The sequence below is a fragment of the Musca autumnalis genome, unplaced genomic scaffold (assembly GCF_047663935.1).
Source record: "Musca autumnalis isolate F117 unplaced genomic scaffold, ASM4766393v1 scaffold_2, whole genome shotgun sequence".
In the NCBI taxonomy this organism is placed as follows: Eukaryota; Metazoa; Arthropoda; class Insecta; order Diptera; family Muscidae; genus Musca; species Musca autumnalis.
The window spans coordinates 38,557,951-38,571,485 of record NW_027411755.1 but is presented as its reverse complement, the minus strand read 5'-3'; the positions used below and the strand labels follow the sequence as shown (position 1 = coordinate 38,571,485).

The 13,535-nt window shown below is 34.5% G+C and overlaps 1 protein-coding gene across 1 annotated transcript; it reads right to left on the bottom strand.

The window, feature by feature from the left end:
* Positions 1-7,100: 7,100 nt before the first annotated feature.
* On the bottom strand, positions 7,101-11,759 carry LOC141392222 (uncharacterized). The gene is made up of 2 exons (XM_073965176.1): positions 10,617-11,759; positions 7,101-8,147 (listed from the first exon to the last, which is right to left on the bottom strand). The coding sequence occupies exons 1-2, from the start codon at positions 11,757-11,759 to the stop codon at positions 7,101-7,103; spliced, it is 2,190 nt and encodes a 729-aa protein (XP_073821277.1).
* Between the last annotated feature and the right edge of the window lie 1,776 nt (positions 11,760-13,535).

Genomic DNA, 13,535 nt, shown 5'->3' with positions numbered 1-13,535 from the left:
AAATTCCTTTAAAAATCCACGATTATTAAGCTCTTGGCTAATTAAAAAAATCCTTTAAAAAATCCACGTTTATGAAGCTCTTGGCTGGTTAAAAAAATCCTTTAAAAAATCCACGTTAATGAAGCTCTTGGCTGCTTAAAAAATTCCTTTAAAAAATCCACGTTTATGAAGCTCTTGGCTGGTTAAAAAATTCTTTTAAAAATTCACGTTTATGAAGCTCTTGGCTGGTTAAAAAAATCCTTTAAAAAATCCACGTTAATGAAGCTCTTGGCTGGTTAAAAAATTCCTTTAAAAAATCCACGTTTATGAAGCTCTTGGCTGGTTAAAAAATTCCTTTAAAAAATCCACGTTTATGAAGCTCTTGGCTGGTTAAAAAATTCCTTTAAAAAATCCAAGTTTATGAAGCTCTTGGCTGGTTAAAAAATTCCTTTAAAAAATCCACGTTTATGAAGCTCTTGGCTGGTTAAAAAATTCCTTTAAAAAATCCACGTTTATGAAGCTCTTGGCTGGTTAAAAAATTCCTTTAAAAAATCCACGTTTATGAAGCTCTTGGCTGGTTAAAAAATTCCTTTAAAAAATCCACGTTTATGAAGCTCTTGGCTGGTTAAAAAATTCTTTTAAGAAATTCACGTTTATGAAGCTCTTGGCTGGTTAAAAAAAATCCTTTAAAAATTCCACGTTTATGAAGCTCTTGGCTGGTTAAAAAATTCCTTTAAAAAATCCACGTTTATGAAGCTCTTGGCTGGTTAAAAAATTCCTTTAAAAAATCCACGTTTATGAAGCTCTTGGCTGGTTAAAAAATTCCTTTAAAAAATCCACGTTTATGAAGCTCTTGGCTGGTTAAAAAATTCTTTTAAAAAATTCACGTTTATGAAGCTCTTGGCTGGTTAAAAAAATCCTTTAAAAAATCCACGTTAATGAAGCTCTTGGCTGGTTAAAAAATTCCTTTAAAAAATCCACGTTTATGAAGCTCTTGGCTGGTTAAAAAATTCCTTTAAAAAATCCACGTTTATATTGCTCTTGGCTGGTTAAAAAATTCCTTTAAAAAATCCAAGTTTATGAAGCTCTTGGCTGGTTAAAAAATTCCTTTAAAAAATCCACGTTTATGAAGCTCTTGGCTGGTTAAAAAATTCCTTTAAAAAATCCACGTTTATGAAGCTCTTGGCTGGTTAAAAAATTCCTTTAAAAAATCCACGTTTATGAAGCTCTTGGCTGGTTAAAAAATTCTTTTAAGAAATTTACGTTTATGAAGCTCTTGGCTGGTTAAAAAATTCCTTTAAAAAATCCACGTTTATGAAGCTCTTGGCTGGTTAAAAAATTCCTTTAAAAAATCCACGTTTATGAAGCTCTTGGCTGGTTAAAAAATTCCTTTAAAAAATCCACGTTTATGAAGCTCTTGGCTGGTTAAAAAATTCCTTTAAAAAATCCACGTTTATGAAGCTCTTGGCTGGTTAAAAAATTCCTTTAAAAAATCCACGTTTATGAAGCTCTTGGCTGGTTAAAAAATTCCTTTAAAAAATCCACGTTTATGAAGCTCTTGGCTGGTTAAAAAATTCCTTTAAAAAATCCACGTTTATGAAGCTCTTGGCTGGTTAAAAAATTCCTTTAAAAAATCCACGTTTATGAAGCTCTTGGCTGGTTAAAAAATTCCTTTAAAAAATCCACGTTTATGAAGCTCTTGGCTGGTTAAAAAATTCCTTTAAAAAATCCACGTTTATGAAGCTCTTGGCTGGTTAAAAAAATTCCTTTAAAAAATCCACGTTTATGAAGCTCTTGGCTGGTTAAAAAATTCCTTTAAAAAATCCACGTTTATGAAGCTCTTGGCTGGTTAAAAAATTCCTTTAAAAAATCCACGTTTATGAAGCTCTTGGCTGGTTAAAAAATTCCTTTAAAAAATCCACGTTTATGAAGCTCTTGGCTGGTTAAAAAATTCCTTTAAAAAATCCACGTTTATGAAGCTCTTGGCTGGTTAAAAAATTCCTTTAAAAAATCCACGTTTATGAAGCTCTTGGCTGGTTAAAAAATTCCTTTAAAAAATCCACGTTTATGAAGCTCTTGGCTGGTTAAAAAAATTCCTTTAAAAAATCCACGTTTATGAAGCTCTTGGCTGGTTAAAAAATTCCTTTAAAAAATCCACGTTTATGAAGCTCTTGGCTGGTTATAAAATTTCTTTAAAAAATCCATGTTTATGAAGCTCTTGGCTGGTTAAAAAAAACTTTAAAAAATCCACGGTTATGAAGCTCTTGGCTGGTTATAAAATTTCTTTAAAAAAACCACGTTCATGAAGCTCTTGGCTGGTTAAAAAATTCCTTTAAAAAATCCACGTTCATGAAGCTCTTGGCTGGTTAAAAAATTCCTTTAAAAAATCCAAGTTTACGAAGCTCTTGGCTGGTTAAAAAATTCCTTTAAAAAATCCACGTTTATGAAGCTCTTGGCTGGTTAAAAAATTCCTTTAAAAAATCCACGTTTATGAAGCTCTTGGCTGGTTAAAAAATTCCTTTAAAAAATCCACGTTTATGAAGCTCTTGGCTGGTTAAAAAATTCCTTTAAAAAATCCACGTTTATGAAGCTCTTGGCTGGTTAAAAAATTCCTTTAAAAAATCCACGTTTATGAAGCTCTTGGCTGGTTAAAAAATTCTTTTAAGAAATTCACGTTTATGAAGCTCTTGGCTGGTTAAAAAAAATCCTTTAAAAATTCCACGTTTATGAAGCTCTTGGCTGGTTAAAAAATTCCTTTAAAAAATCCACGTTTATGAAGCTCTTGGCTGGTTAAAAAATTCCTTTAAAAAATCCACGTTTATGAAGCTCTTGGCTGGTTAAAAAATTCCTTTAAAAAATCCACGTTTATGAAGCTCTTGGCTGGTTATAAAATTTCTTTAAAAAATCCATGTTTATGAAGCTCTTGGCTGGTTAAAAAAAACTTTAAAAAATCCACGGTTATGAAGCTCTTGGCTGGTTATAAAATTTCTTTAAAAAAACCACGTTCATGAAGCTCTTGGCTGGTTAAAAAATTCCTTTAAAAAATCCACGTTCATGAAGCTCTTGGCTGGTTAAAAAATTCCTTTAAAAAATCCAAGTTTACGAAGCTCTTGGCTGGTTAAAAAATTCCTTTAAAAAATCCACGTTTATGAAGCTCTTGGCTGGTTAAAAAATTCCTTTAAAAAATCCACGTTTATGAAGCTCTTGGCTGGTTAAAAAATTCCTTTAAAAAATCCACGTTTATGAAGCTCTTGGCTGGTTAAAAAATTCCTTTAAAAAATCCACGTTTATGAAGCTCTTGGCTGGTTAAAAAATTCCTTTAAAAAATCCACGTTTATGAAGCTCTTGGCTGGTTAAAAAATTCTTTTAAGAAATTCACGTTTATGAAGCTCTTGGCTGGTTAAAAAAAATCCTTTAAAAATTCCACGTTTATGAAGCTCTTGGCTGGTTAAAAAATTCCTTTAAAAAATCCACGTTTATGAAGCTCTTGGCTGGTTAAAAAATTCCTTTAAAAAATCCACGTTTATGAAGCTCTTGGCTGGTTAAAAAATTCCTTTAAAAAATCCACGTTTATGAAGCTCTTGGCTGGTTAAAAAATTCTTTTAAAAAATTCACGTTTATGAAGCTCTTGGCTGGTTAAAAAAATCCTTTAAAAAATCCACGTTAATGAAGCTCTTGGCTGGTTAAAAAATTCCTTTAAAAAATCCACGTTTATGAAGCTCTTGGCTGGTTAAAAAATTCCTTTAAAAAATCCACGTTTATGAAGCTCTTGGCTGGTTAAAAAATTCCTTTAAAAAATCCAAGTTTATGAAGCTCTTGGCTGGTTAAAAAATTCCTTTAAAAAATCCACGTTTATGAAGCTCTTGGCTGGTTAAAAAATTCCTTTAAAAAATCCACGTTTATGAAGCTCTTGGCTGGTTAAAAAATTCCTTTAAAAAATCCACGTTTATGAAGCTCTTGGCTGGTTAAAAAATTCTTTTAAGAAATTTACGTTTATGAAGCTCTTGGCTGGTTAAAAAATTCCTTTAAAAAATCCACGTTTATGAAGCTCTTGGCTGGTTAAAAAATTCCTTTAAAAAATCCACGTTTATGAAGCTCTTGGCTGGTTAAAAAATTCCTTTAAAAAATCCACGTTTATGAAGCTCTTGGCTGGTTAAAAAATTCCTTTAAAAAATCCACGTTTATGAAGCTCTTGGCTGGTTAAAAAATTCCTTTAAAAAATCCACGTTTATGAAGCTCTTGGCTGGTTAAAAAATTCCTTTAAAAAATCCACGTTTATGAAGCTCTTGGCTGGTTAAAAAATTCCTTTAAAAAATCCACGTTTATGAAGCTCTTGGCTGGTTAAAAAATTCCTTTAAAAAATCCACGTTTATGAAGCTCTTGGCTGGTTAAAAAATTCCTTTAAAAAATCCACGTTTATGAAGCTCTTGGCTGGTTAAAAAATTCCTTTAAAAAATCCACGTTTATGAAGCTCTTGGCTGGTTAAAAAAATTCCTTTAAAAAATCCACGTTTATGAAGCTCTTGGCTGGTTAAAAAATTCCTTTAAAAAATCCACGTTTATGAAGCTCTTGGCTGGTTAAAAAATTCCTTTAAAAAATCCACGTTTATGAAGCTCTTGGCTGGTTAAAAAATTCCTTTAAAAAATCCACGTTTATGAAGCTCTTGGCTGGTTAAAAAATTCCTTTAAAAAATCCACGTTTATGAAGCTCTTGGCTGGTTAAAAAATTCCTTTAAAAAATCCACGTTTATGAAGCTCTTGGCTGGTTAAAAAATTCCTTTAAAAAATCCACGTTTATGAAGCTCTTGGCTGGTTAAAAAAATTCCTTTAAAAAATCCACGTTTATGAAGCTCTTGGCTGGTTAAAAAATTCCTTTAAAAAATCCAGGTTTATGAAGCTCTTGGCTGGTTAAAAAATTCTTTAAAAAATCCACGTTTATGAAGCTCTTGGCTGGTTAAAAAATCCTTTAAAAAATCCAAGTTTATGAAGCTCTTGGCTGGTTAAAAAATCCTTTAAAAAATCCACGTTTATGAAGCTCTTGGCTGGTTAAAAAATCCTTTAAAAAATCCACGTTTATGAAGCTCTTGGCTGGGGTAAAAAATTCCTTTAAAAAATCCAAGTTTATGAAGCTCTTGGCTGGTTAAAAAATCCTTTAAAAAATCCACGTTTATGAAGCTCTTGGCTGGTTAAAAAATTCCTTTAAAAAATCCACGTTTATGAAGCTCTTGGCTGGTTAAAAAATTCCTTTAAAAAATCCACGTTTATGAAGCTATTGGCTGGTTAAAAAATTCCTTTAAAAAATCCACCTTTATGAAGCTCTTGGCTGGTTAAAAAATTCCTTTAAAAATTCCTTTAAAAAATCCACGTTTATGAAGCTCTTGGCTGGTTAAAAAATTCCTTTAAAAAATCCACGTTTATGAAGCTCTTGGCTGGTTAAAAAATTCCTTTAAAAAATCCACGTTTATGAAGCTCTTGGCTGGTTAAAAAATTCCTTTAAAAAATCCACGTTTATGAAGCTCTTGGCTGGTTAAAAAATTCCTTTAAAAAATCCACGTTTATGAAGCTCTTGGCTGGTTAAAAAATTTCTTTAAAAAATCCACGTTTATGAAGCTCTTGGCTGGTTAAAAAATTCCTTTAAAAAATCCACGTTTATGAAGCTCTTGGCTGCTTAAAAATTCCTTTAAAAAATCCACGTTTATGAAGCTCTTGGCTGCTTAAAAATTCCTTTAAAAAATCCACGTTTATGAAGCTCTTGGCTGGTTAAAAAATTCCTTTAAAAATTTCCTTTAAAAAATCCACGTTTATGAAGCTCTTGGCTGGTTAAAAAATTCCTTTAAAAATTTCCTTTAAAAAATCCACGTTTATGAAGCTCTTGGCTGGTTAAAAAATTCCTTTAAAAAATCCACGTTTATGAAGCTCTTGGCTGGTTAAAAAATTCCTTTAAAAAATCCACGTTTATGAAGCTCTTGGCTGGTTAAAAAATTCCTTTAAAAAATCCACGTTTATGAAGCTCTTGGCTGGTTAAAAAATTCCTTTAAAAAATCCACGTTTATGAAGCTCTTGGCTGGTTAAAAAATTCCTTTAAAAAATCCACGTTTATGAAGCTCTTGGCTGCTTAAAAATTCCTTTAAAAAATCCACGTTTATGAAGCTCTTGGCTGCTTAAAAATTCCTTTAAAAAATCCACGTTTATGAAGCTCTTGGCTGGTTAAAAAATTCCTTTAAAAATTTCCTTTAAAAAATCTACGTTTATGAAGCTCTTGGCTGGTTAAAAAATTCCTTTAAAAAATCCACGTTTATGAAGCTCTTGGCTGGTTAAAAAATTCCTTTAAAAAATCCACGTTTATGAAGCTCTTGGCTGGTTAAAAAATTCCTTTAAAAAATCCACGTTTATGAAGCTCTTGGCTGGTTAAAAAATTCCTTTAAAAAATCCACGTTTATGAAGCTCTTGGCTGCTTAAAAATTCCTTTAAAAAATCCACGTTTATGAAGCTCTTGGCTGGTTAAAAAATTCCTTTAAAAAATCCACGTTTATGAAGCTCTTGGCTGGTTAAAAAATTCCTTTAAAAAATCCACTTTTATGAAGCTCTTGGCTGGTTAAAAAATTCCTTTAAAAAATCCACGTTTATGAAGCTCTTGGCTGGTTAAAAAATTCCTTTAAAAAATCCACGTTTATGAAGCTCTTGGCTGGTTAAAAAGTTTCAGGAAAGTTTGCTCCCCTCCCTCTAAAAAATAAAAGTGAAGCCGTTTTATTTTTAAATATTACCGTTATAAATATTTTTTATTGTTTTTCTTTCAATACCATTAAAGCAAAGGAAAGTTGGCAAGAAGAAATGCGACTATAAGGAAAACTAAAATTACATTATAAGAAATTACAAAACTATTTTAAAACTATAATTGTATCACAGTTTATATTTGAGAAAAAAATAATTAAAGCGTTTAAATAACTAAAGTGGTGGTAAATAAATGTCAAACTAGAGGAAGTTTTAAAGCAAATTAAAGCAGACTAACTATGTATGGGGTACATTGCACGCTGGCCACATGACGACGGTGATGATGATGATAGAATGGTCCATTTAAGTGTTGTTGTTGTTGAAGTTTTTGTCTCTCCGTTATAAATGTTTCTAAAACGGTCTCAAGGTGGACAATAAAGGTTGTTGGGCAGGCGGAAATCCAGAGGAAGCGGCAACAGTGACTGCAGTTGATGAATTGTGAACTGTGGATAACATCCGAATTCCTGCCGATAAAGTGGTTGCAGGCATGTAAGGAATGTTGCTGCTACTGTTGTGACCGATGGTGGTGCTGCTGCTGTTGTTGGTTGTTGGGCCATTAACACCATGATAAAGGCTATGGCTGTTGACACCAGGCGTTGAAGGTAAACGGGAAATGGTATTAAGCAGTAAACTTTGGGCACTAACCGCTGATGAAGAGGCTACTGCTGCGGATATTGATGATTTCACATCAACCATTGATGTTATTGAACCGCTGTTACTCACTGAAGAAGCAGCTGCCGTTGCTCCCGAAGGAAATTGTGTCATTTGTAACGGTCTATATTGACATTTTTTGGCATGCGTCCGCATATTACTTGACTGGGTAAATGCCTGATTACAATTCGGATGTGGACAGACATAGGGTTTACATCCCGTATGATAGTTCAAGTGAGTCTTCAAATGATGTTTCTTGGTGAATGCCTTTGGACAGATGGGACAATTGAAGGGTTTAATGCCCGAGTGTAGACGATGATGCAGCGTCATATTACTACGATCGGCAAATGATTTACCACACACTGAACATTGATATGGTTTCTCGCCGCTATGGGTACGCATATGTTGTTTGAGAAGCATTTTTCGGGAAAATCGCTTACCACATTCAGCACATTTGTGTGGCTTGACCCCAGTGTGTATTCTCACGTGCATATTAAAGGCAACACGTTGGTTGAAGGATTTTGGACAGTACGGACATTCATATTCCTTTTTGTTGCGATGAATTTTCATGTGACTGCTGAGATAACCTTTGTCATTGAATGTCTTACCGCATTCCGGACATTCGGCGGCAAATTCTTTGGTTCCACGATGCACAGAGAGGTGGTATTTGTAGTTGCGTAGCTGGGAGAAGCCTTTGCCGCAGTCGGTGCATTCATAGCGTGGGGATTTGTGAGTTTTTTCATGGGCCTGGAAAGAAAGGAGAAAGGAAATTATTATAAATCTGTTAGGTATATAGGCCTAAAAGAAGAAATAGATAGAAAGAGGCCACCAAATCCTCAATTTAAAATAATTTTTGCAGTATACTAAATGTACCATAGGCGCGGATTTTTGAAATAATTTTTGAAGGTAACTAAATGTTCCATTGCGTGGATTTTTGAAATAATTTTTGCAGGCCACTAAATGACCCATAGGCGTGAATTTTTGAAATAATTTTTGCAGGCCATTAAATGCCGCAGAGGCGTTTGGAGGCCTCAAAAGCCCCATAATCGTGGATTTTTAAATATTTTTTTGAGGCCTTCAAAAGCGCCGTAAACCTGGATTTGTGAAATAATTAATTGAGGCCCTCAAAAGCCTCATAAACGCGGATTTTTAAAATATTTTTTGAGGTCCTCAAAAGCCCCGTAAGCTTGGATTTTTTAAATAATTTTTGAAGCCCCGCAAACTTGGATTTTTTAAATAATTTTGCCCAAATGCCCAACAGACGAGGATTTTTTAATTAAATTTTTGAGACCCTTAAAAGCCCAACAAATGTGGATTTTTAAGACACTCCAAATGGGGTTTTTAAACTCTTCAAAAAATTATTTAAAAAATCCTCGTTTGTGGTGGGGCTTTTAAACTCCTCAAAAAAGTTTTTAAAAAATCCACGTTTGTGGGGCTTTTAAAACTCCTCAAAAATTATTCAAAAATCCACGGTTGTGGGGGTTTGAAACTCCTCAAAAACTAATTTCAAAAATCCACGGTTGTGGGGGTTTGAAACCCCTCAACAAATTATTTAAAAAGTCTACGTTTGTGGGGCTTTTGGGGACCTCAAAAATTAGTAAAAAAATCCACGTTTGTGGGGCTTTTAAACACCTCAAAAAATTATTTAAAAATCCACGTTTGTGGGACTTTTAAACTCCTCAAAAAATTATTTAAAAAAATCCACGTTTGTGGGGCTTTTAAACTTCTCAAAAAAATATTTAAAAAATCCACGTTTGTGGGCTTTTAAACTACTCAAAAAATTATTTAAAAAATCCACGTATGTGGGGCTTTTAAACTTTTCAAAAAACTATTTAAAAAATCCACGTTTGTGGGGCTAATAAACTCCTCAAAAAATTATTTAAAAAATCCACGTTTGTGGGGCTAATAAACTCCTCAAAAAATTATTTAAAAAATCCACGTTTGTGGGGCTTTTAGACTCCTCAAAAAATTATTTAAAAAATCCACGTTTGTGGGGCTTTAGGAGACCTCAAAAAATTATTTAAAAAATCCACGTTTGTGGGGCTTTTAGACTCCTCAAAAAATTATTTAAAAAATCCACGTTTGTGGGGCTTTAGGAGACCTCAAAAAACAATTTAAAAAATCCACTTTTGTAGGGCTTTAGGGGACCTCAAAAAATTATTTAAAAAATCCACGTTTGTGGGGCTTTAGGAGACCTCAAAAAATAATTTTAAAAATCCACGTTTGTAGGGCTTTAGGGGACCTCAAAAAATTATTTAAAAAATCCACGTTTGTGGGGCTTTTAGACTCCTCAAAAAATTATTTAAAAAATCCACGTTTGTAGGGCTTGTAGACTCCTCAAAAAATTATTTAAAAATCCACGTTTGTGGGTCTTTTAAGGTCCTCAAAAAATTATTTAAAAAATCCACGTTTGTGGGGCTTTTAGACTCCTCAAAAAATTATTTAAAAAATCCACGTTTGTAGGGCTTGTAGACTCCTCAAAAAATTATTTAAAAATCCACGTTTGTGGGTCTTTTAAGGTCCTCAAAAAATTATTTAAAAAATCCACGTTTGTGGGTCTTTTAAACTCCTCAAAAAATTATTTAAAAAATCCACGTTTGTGGGGCTTTTAAACTCCTCAATAAATTATTTAAAAAATCCACATTTGTGGGGCTTTTAGACTTCTCAAAACATTATTTAAAAAATCCACGGTTGTACGGCTTTAGGGGACCTCAAAAAATAATTTAAAAAATCCACGTTTGTAGGGCTTTAGGGGACCTCAAAAAATAATTTAAAAAATCCACGTTTGTAGGGCATTTGTGGACCTCAATAAAATATTTAAAAATCCAAGTTTGTAGGGCTTTATGGGACCTCAAAAAATTATTTTAAAAAATCAACGTTTGTAGGGCTTTAGAGGCCCTCAAAAAATTATTTAAAAAATCTACGATTGTAAGGCTTTAGGGGACCTCAAAAAATTATTTAACAAATCCAAGTTTGTGCGTCTTTTGAGGGTCTGAAAAAATTATTTTAAAAATCCACGTTTGTGGGCCTTGTGAAGGTCTGCAAAAATTATTTAAAAAATCCACTTTTGTAGGGCGTTAGGGGGCCTCAAAAAATTTTTTAAACAATGCACATTTGTTGGGCTTAAGGGGAACTAAAAATTTTATTTTAAAAATCCTCATTTCCCTTCGGTATTAAAATTTTCTAGAAGACGTCATGGTTGATTTATCTGCTTACCTGCAACGTTTGTGAACATCCAAAAACTTTATCACAAATGCGGCATTTGTAACTAATCTCCTCCGAATTGTTGGACACGATTGTAGCACGGCTTTCAAACATCGATGCCATGTGTGTAGCTCCCGTTGATGTAGTTTTAGCCGCCGCATTTAAATGAATATTCGTTACTGAAGTCAATGAAATATTTGACGCTGATAGCAGCACATCTTTTTGCACCTTCGAATGATAAGAAGAACTGGTGGAACTTATGATTGAGGCAGTGGGCGATAGGATGGGACTTTTGTACGAATAACCACTATTATTTGCCGTGGGGGTTTTATAATAGGATTCCAGGCACTCGACGCAATCCAGACGTGAACAAAGGTATTTCGAAGGTGTTGAAGTTGCTTGACAATGAGACGCCGCTGATTGTGAGCTGCTAATGCCGGTGGGTGTGGGTGGTGTTAGGGGAGATTGTGTAGGAGCTACCCGTTGCTGCTGCTGCGAATTATTGTTGAGCACATAGGGAGCAAAATAACGTTTTTGATAGCTAGAGTTGGTCGCCATGGAACGCTGTAAAGGAAATTGTCCATATAACCCAGCAACTGCCGCCGGATTAGCTGCACCGCTAAACACATGCGGCAAAAATTGAGCATAGAATTTCTGAGCTGCCACAGCAGCCAAAATGTTGGGATGTATTGCGGGATAGGGAAAGGTATTGACATTTGGTGCATAAGGAAATTCGATTGCAGGATTTGTAGGGGTGCTGTTCGTTCCACCAGCTGTTGCTCCCGCTGCTGATTTGGTTTTTGATAAATCCAAAATATCTGCCACTGGAAGTTGAGCCTTGGTAGCCACTGGAGCATAAAGTTTGGGGCTACTGGGAGGTGTATCCTGGGTTATGGAACTACTGGAGGTACGTGGTGATTGTGAGGGTTTCGTTTTATCCGCTGGGCTATCACCTAATATACGTTGTATACTAAAATCTGTAACACTTGCACCACCGACGGCAGCGGCACCGGCCGCTTGCGAATTGTTATCCATTTCATTTTTGGTTTCCGTTTCAAGTTCTACGGTTGAGGGTTTTTGATATCCGGACGACATTTCGAATTGTTGTAAACGTTGTAACAGAGATTGTTTATAACCCATTCTCAGCTCATGCATAGTCTGAGGAGGTAAGTCAAAGCACTTTTTGGGTTCTTAAAAGAACTCTTTTTTTAAAACAATTCTTTCACAAATTTCTTTTTTTTTAATTTTAAATAATTAAATTTCTTTTGTTTTTATAAATTGCGTTTCTTCCTCTTCTTTTTGTTGTTATTTTTGCTTTTCTTGTCTCCACACTTTTCCCGTTTAATTTGCCGTTCTGTGTCGTTACGGTTTCACGTCAAATCTCGTTATGATCCCTTGGAGCATTGTTATGACACTTACATCAATTCCAGTCACAGCTGATCACAAAAGATCAGCTTATTTTGTTGTTGTATCTGCTGCCCAGCTTCTCTTCTTCTCACCCAAACGAACGAAAGATAAACAACAACTCTGAGTGTTGAACAACCCATTCGTTTGTGGTTAATTGGATCTTGGCTTTAACCAGTTTACCAATGGCCAAGTGTTATACATTCATTCATGCTGTCCGGAGGATGTGTTGTTGTTGCAGTTGTTGTTTAAGCCATGTTTAAACTCTCAGTTACTCTCTTTGTTAAACAGACACAACAATGCGTAACTTACCCCAAGAAGCTAAGTAGGCGTTATCTTTATTGACCAATACCAAACGTTGGGTTTATGCGACTTGACTTGGTTATGCGCCTTACACACACACGCACCGTGACAGGTGAAATACATGGCTTATTGTTATGCTCAACAGGTGGTAAGAGAATTTGTTTTGATTAAACCATTGTGACCATTGTGATTTAATTGGTTTTTATTTGTCTCACTCTCTGTTGAAAGGAGGTCCCGTCCCCCTTTTTTTGAGTATCAAAACTACAACTCCAAATATTAAACATGCTACTTAATTAGTAAGTAGCTACTAAACAGTAGCGTTTTAATAATGAACAAAGGGTAGACAGGCCAATAAAGAAGTCATGTGTCAAACGGCCCATGAGAATTTGTAATAAAATTTTTCTAAGATTATCCCGCAAAAATTGTAAAACGATACATTTTTTAAAATTTCTCGTCTATCTGGTGGCTTTCAAAATGATTTAAAAAATCCACGAATATCCCAGCAAAAAAAGTCCTCCCAAAATCATGGGTTTTGTAAGGGATTTTTGGCAGCCGTTCCCAGCAAAATGGTCGATGCCAAAGATGCTATTCAAGAATGGGTGCAAGTGAAATGGAATGTGATTTTTTTAGCATCTTCACTCATTCTTTTCACAAGAGCGTGACCCCCAAAAGATGCAATTCATTTTCAGATCCTAAGCATGTCATCTTCATTAACTCGGTGGAATGGCATCTTCAACAATTCTTTGGCATGGCATCTATACCAATTCTTTGGCATGTCATCTTAACAAATTCCCTAGAATAGCATTTTCGCTAATCTTGGGCATGTCATTTTCACCAACTCTTTTCACGTCTTGTTCGGAAAATGCTGTACTGAAATATGATTTTCATGGCTTTTTTATTTATTCAAAGCAATTTATGAAATAACAATAATTTAATTATCATCAAAATTATAATTGGAGCTTAGTTTGCTCGATGAACTTAAACAGCGTGGAGTGCTTGACAGTCTCAAAGGGTTACTATCACTGTTCTATCGCACGGCTTACTTTGATTGAGTCCTCGACTAATATGTGTGGAGATGGCGTGCAGCGCAGTTGTTGTGCTGCTTGCGGATCCCATGTTATTGATCGACAACTAGACAGTTATTTCTGATGCTGGGGAGGACTAAAGCCTCAAGGGCCTTTGTTACGGGCGACAAAAGCGAAATTGGTCTGCACGATTCACCTT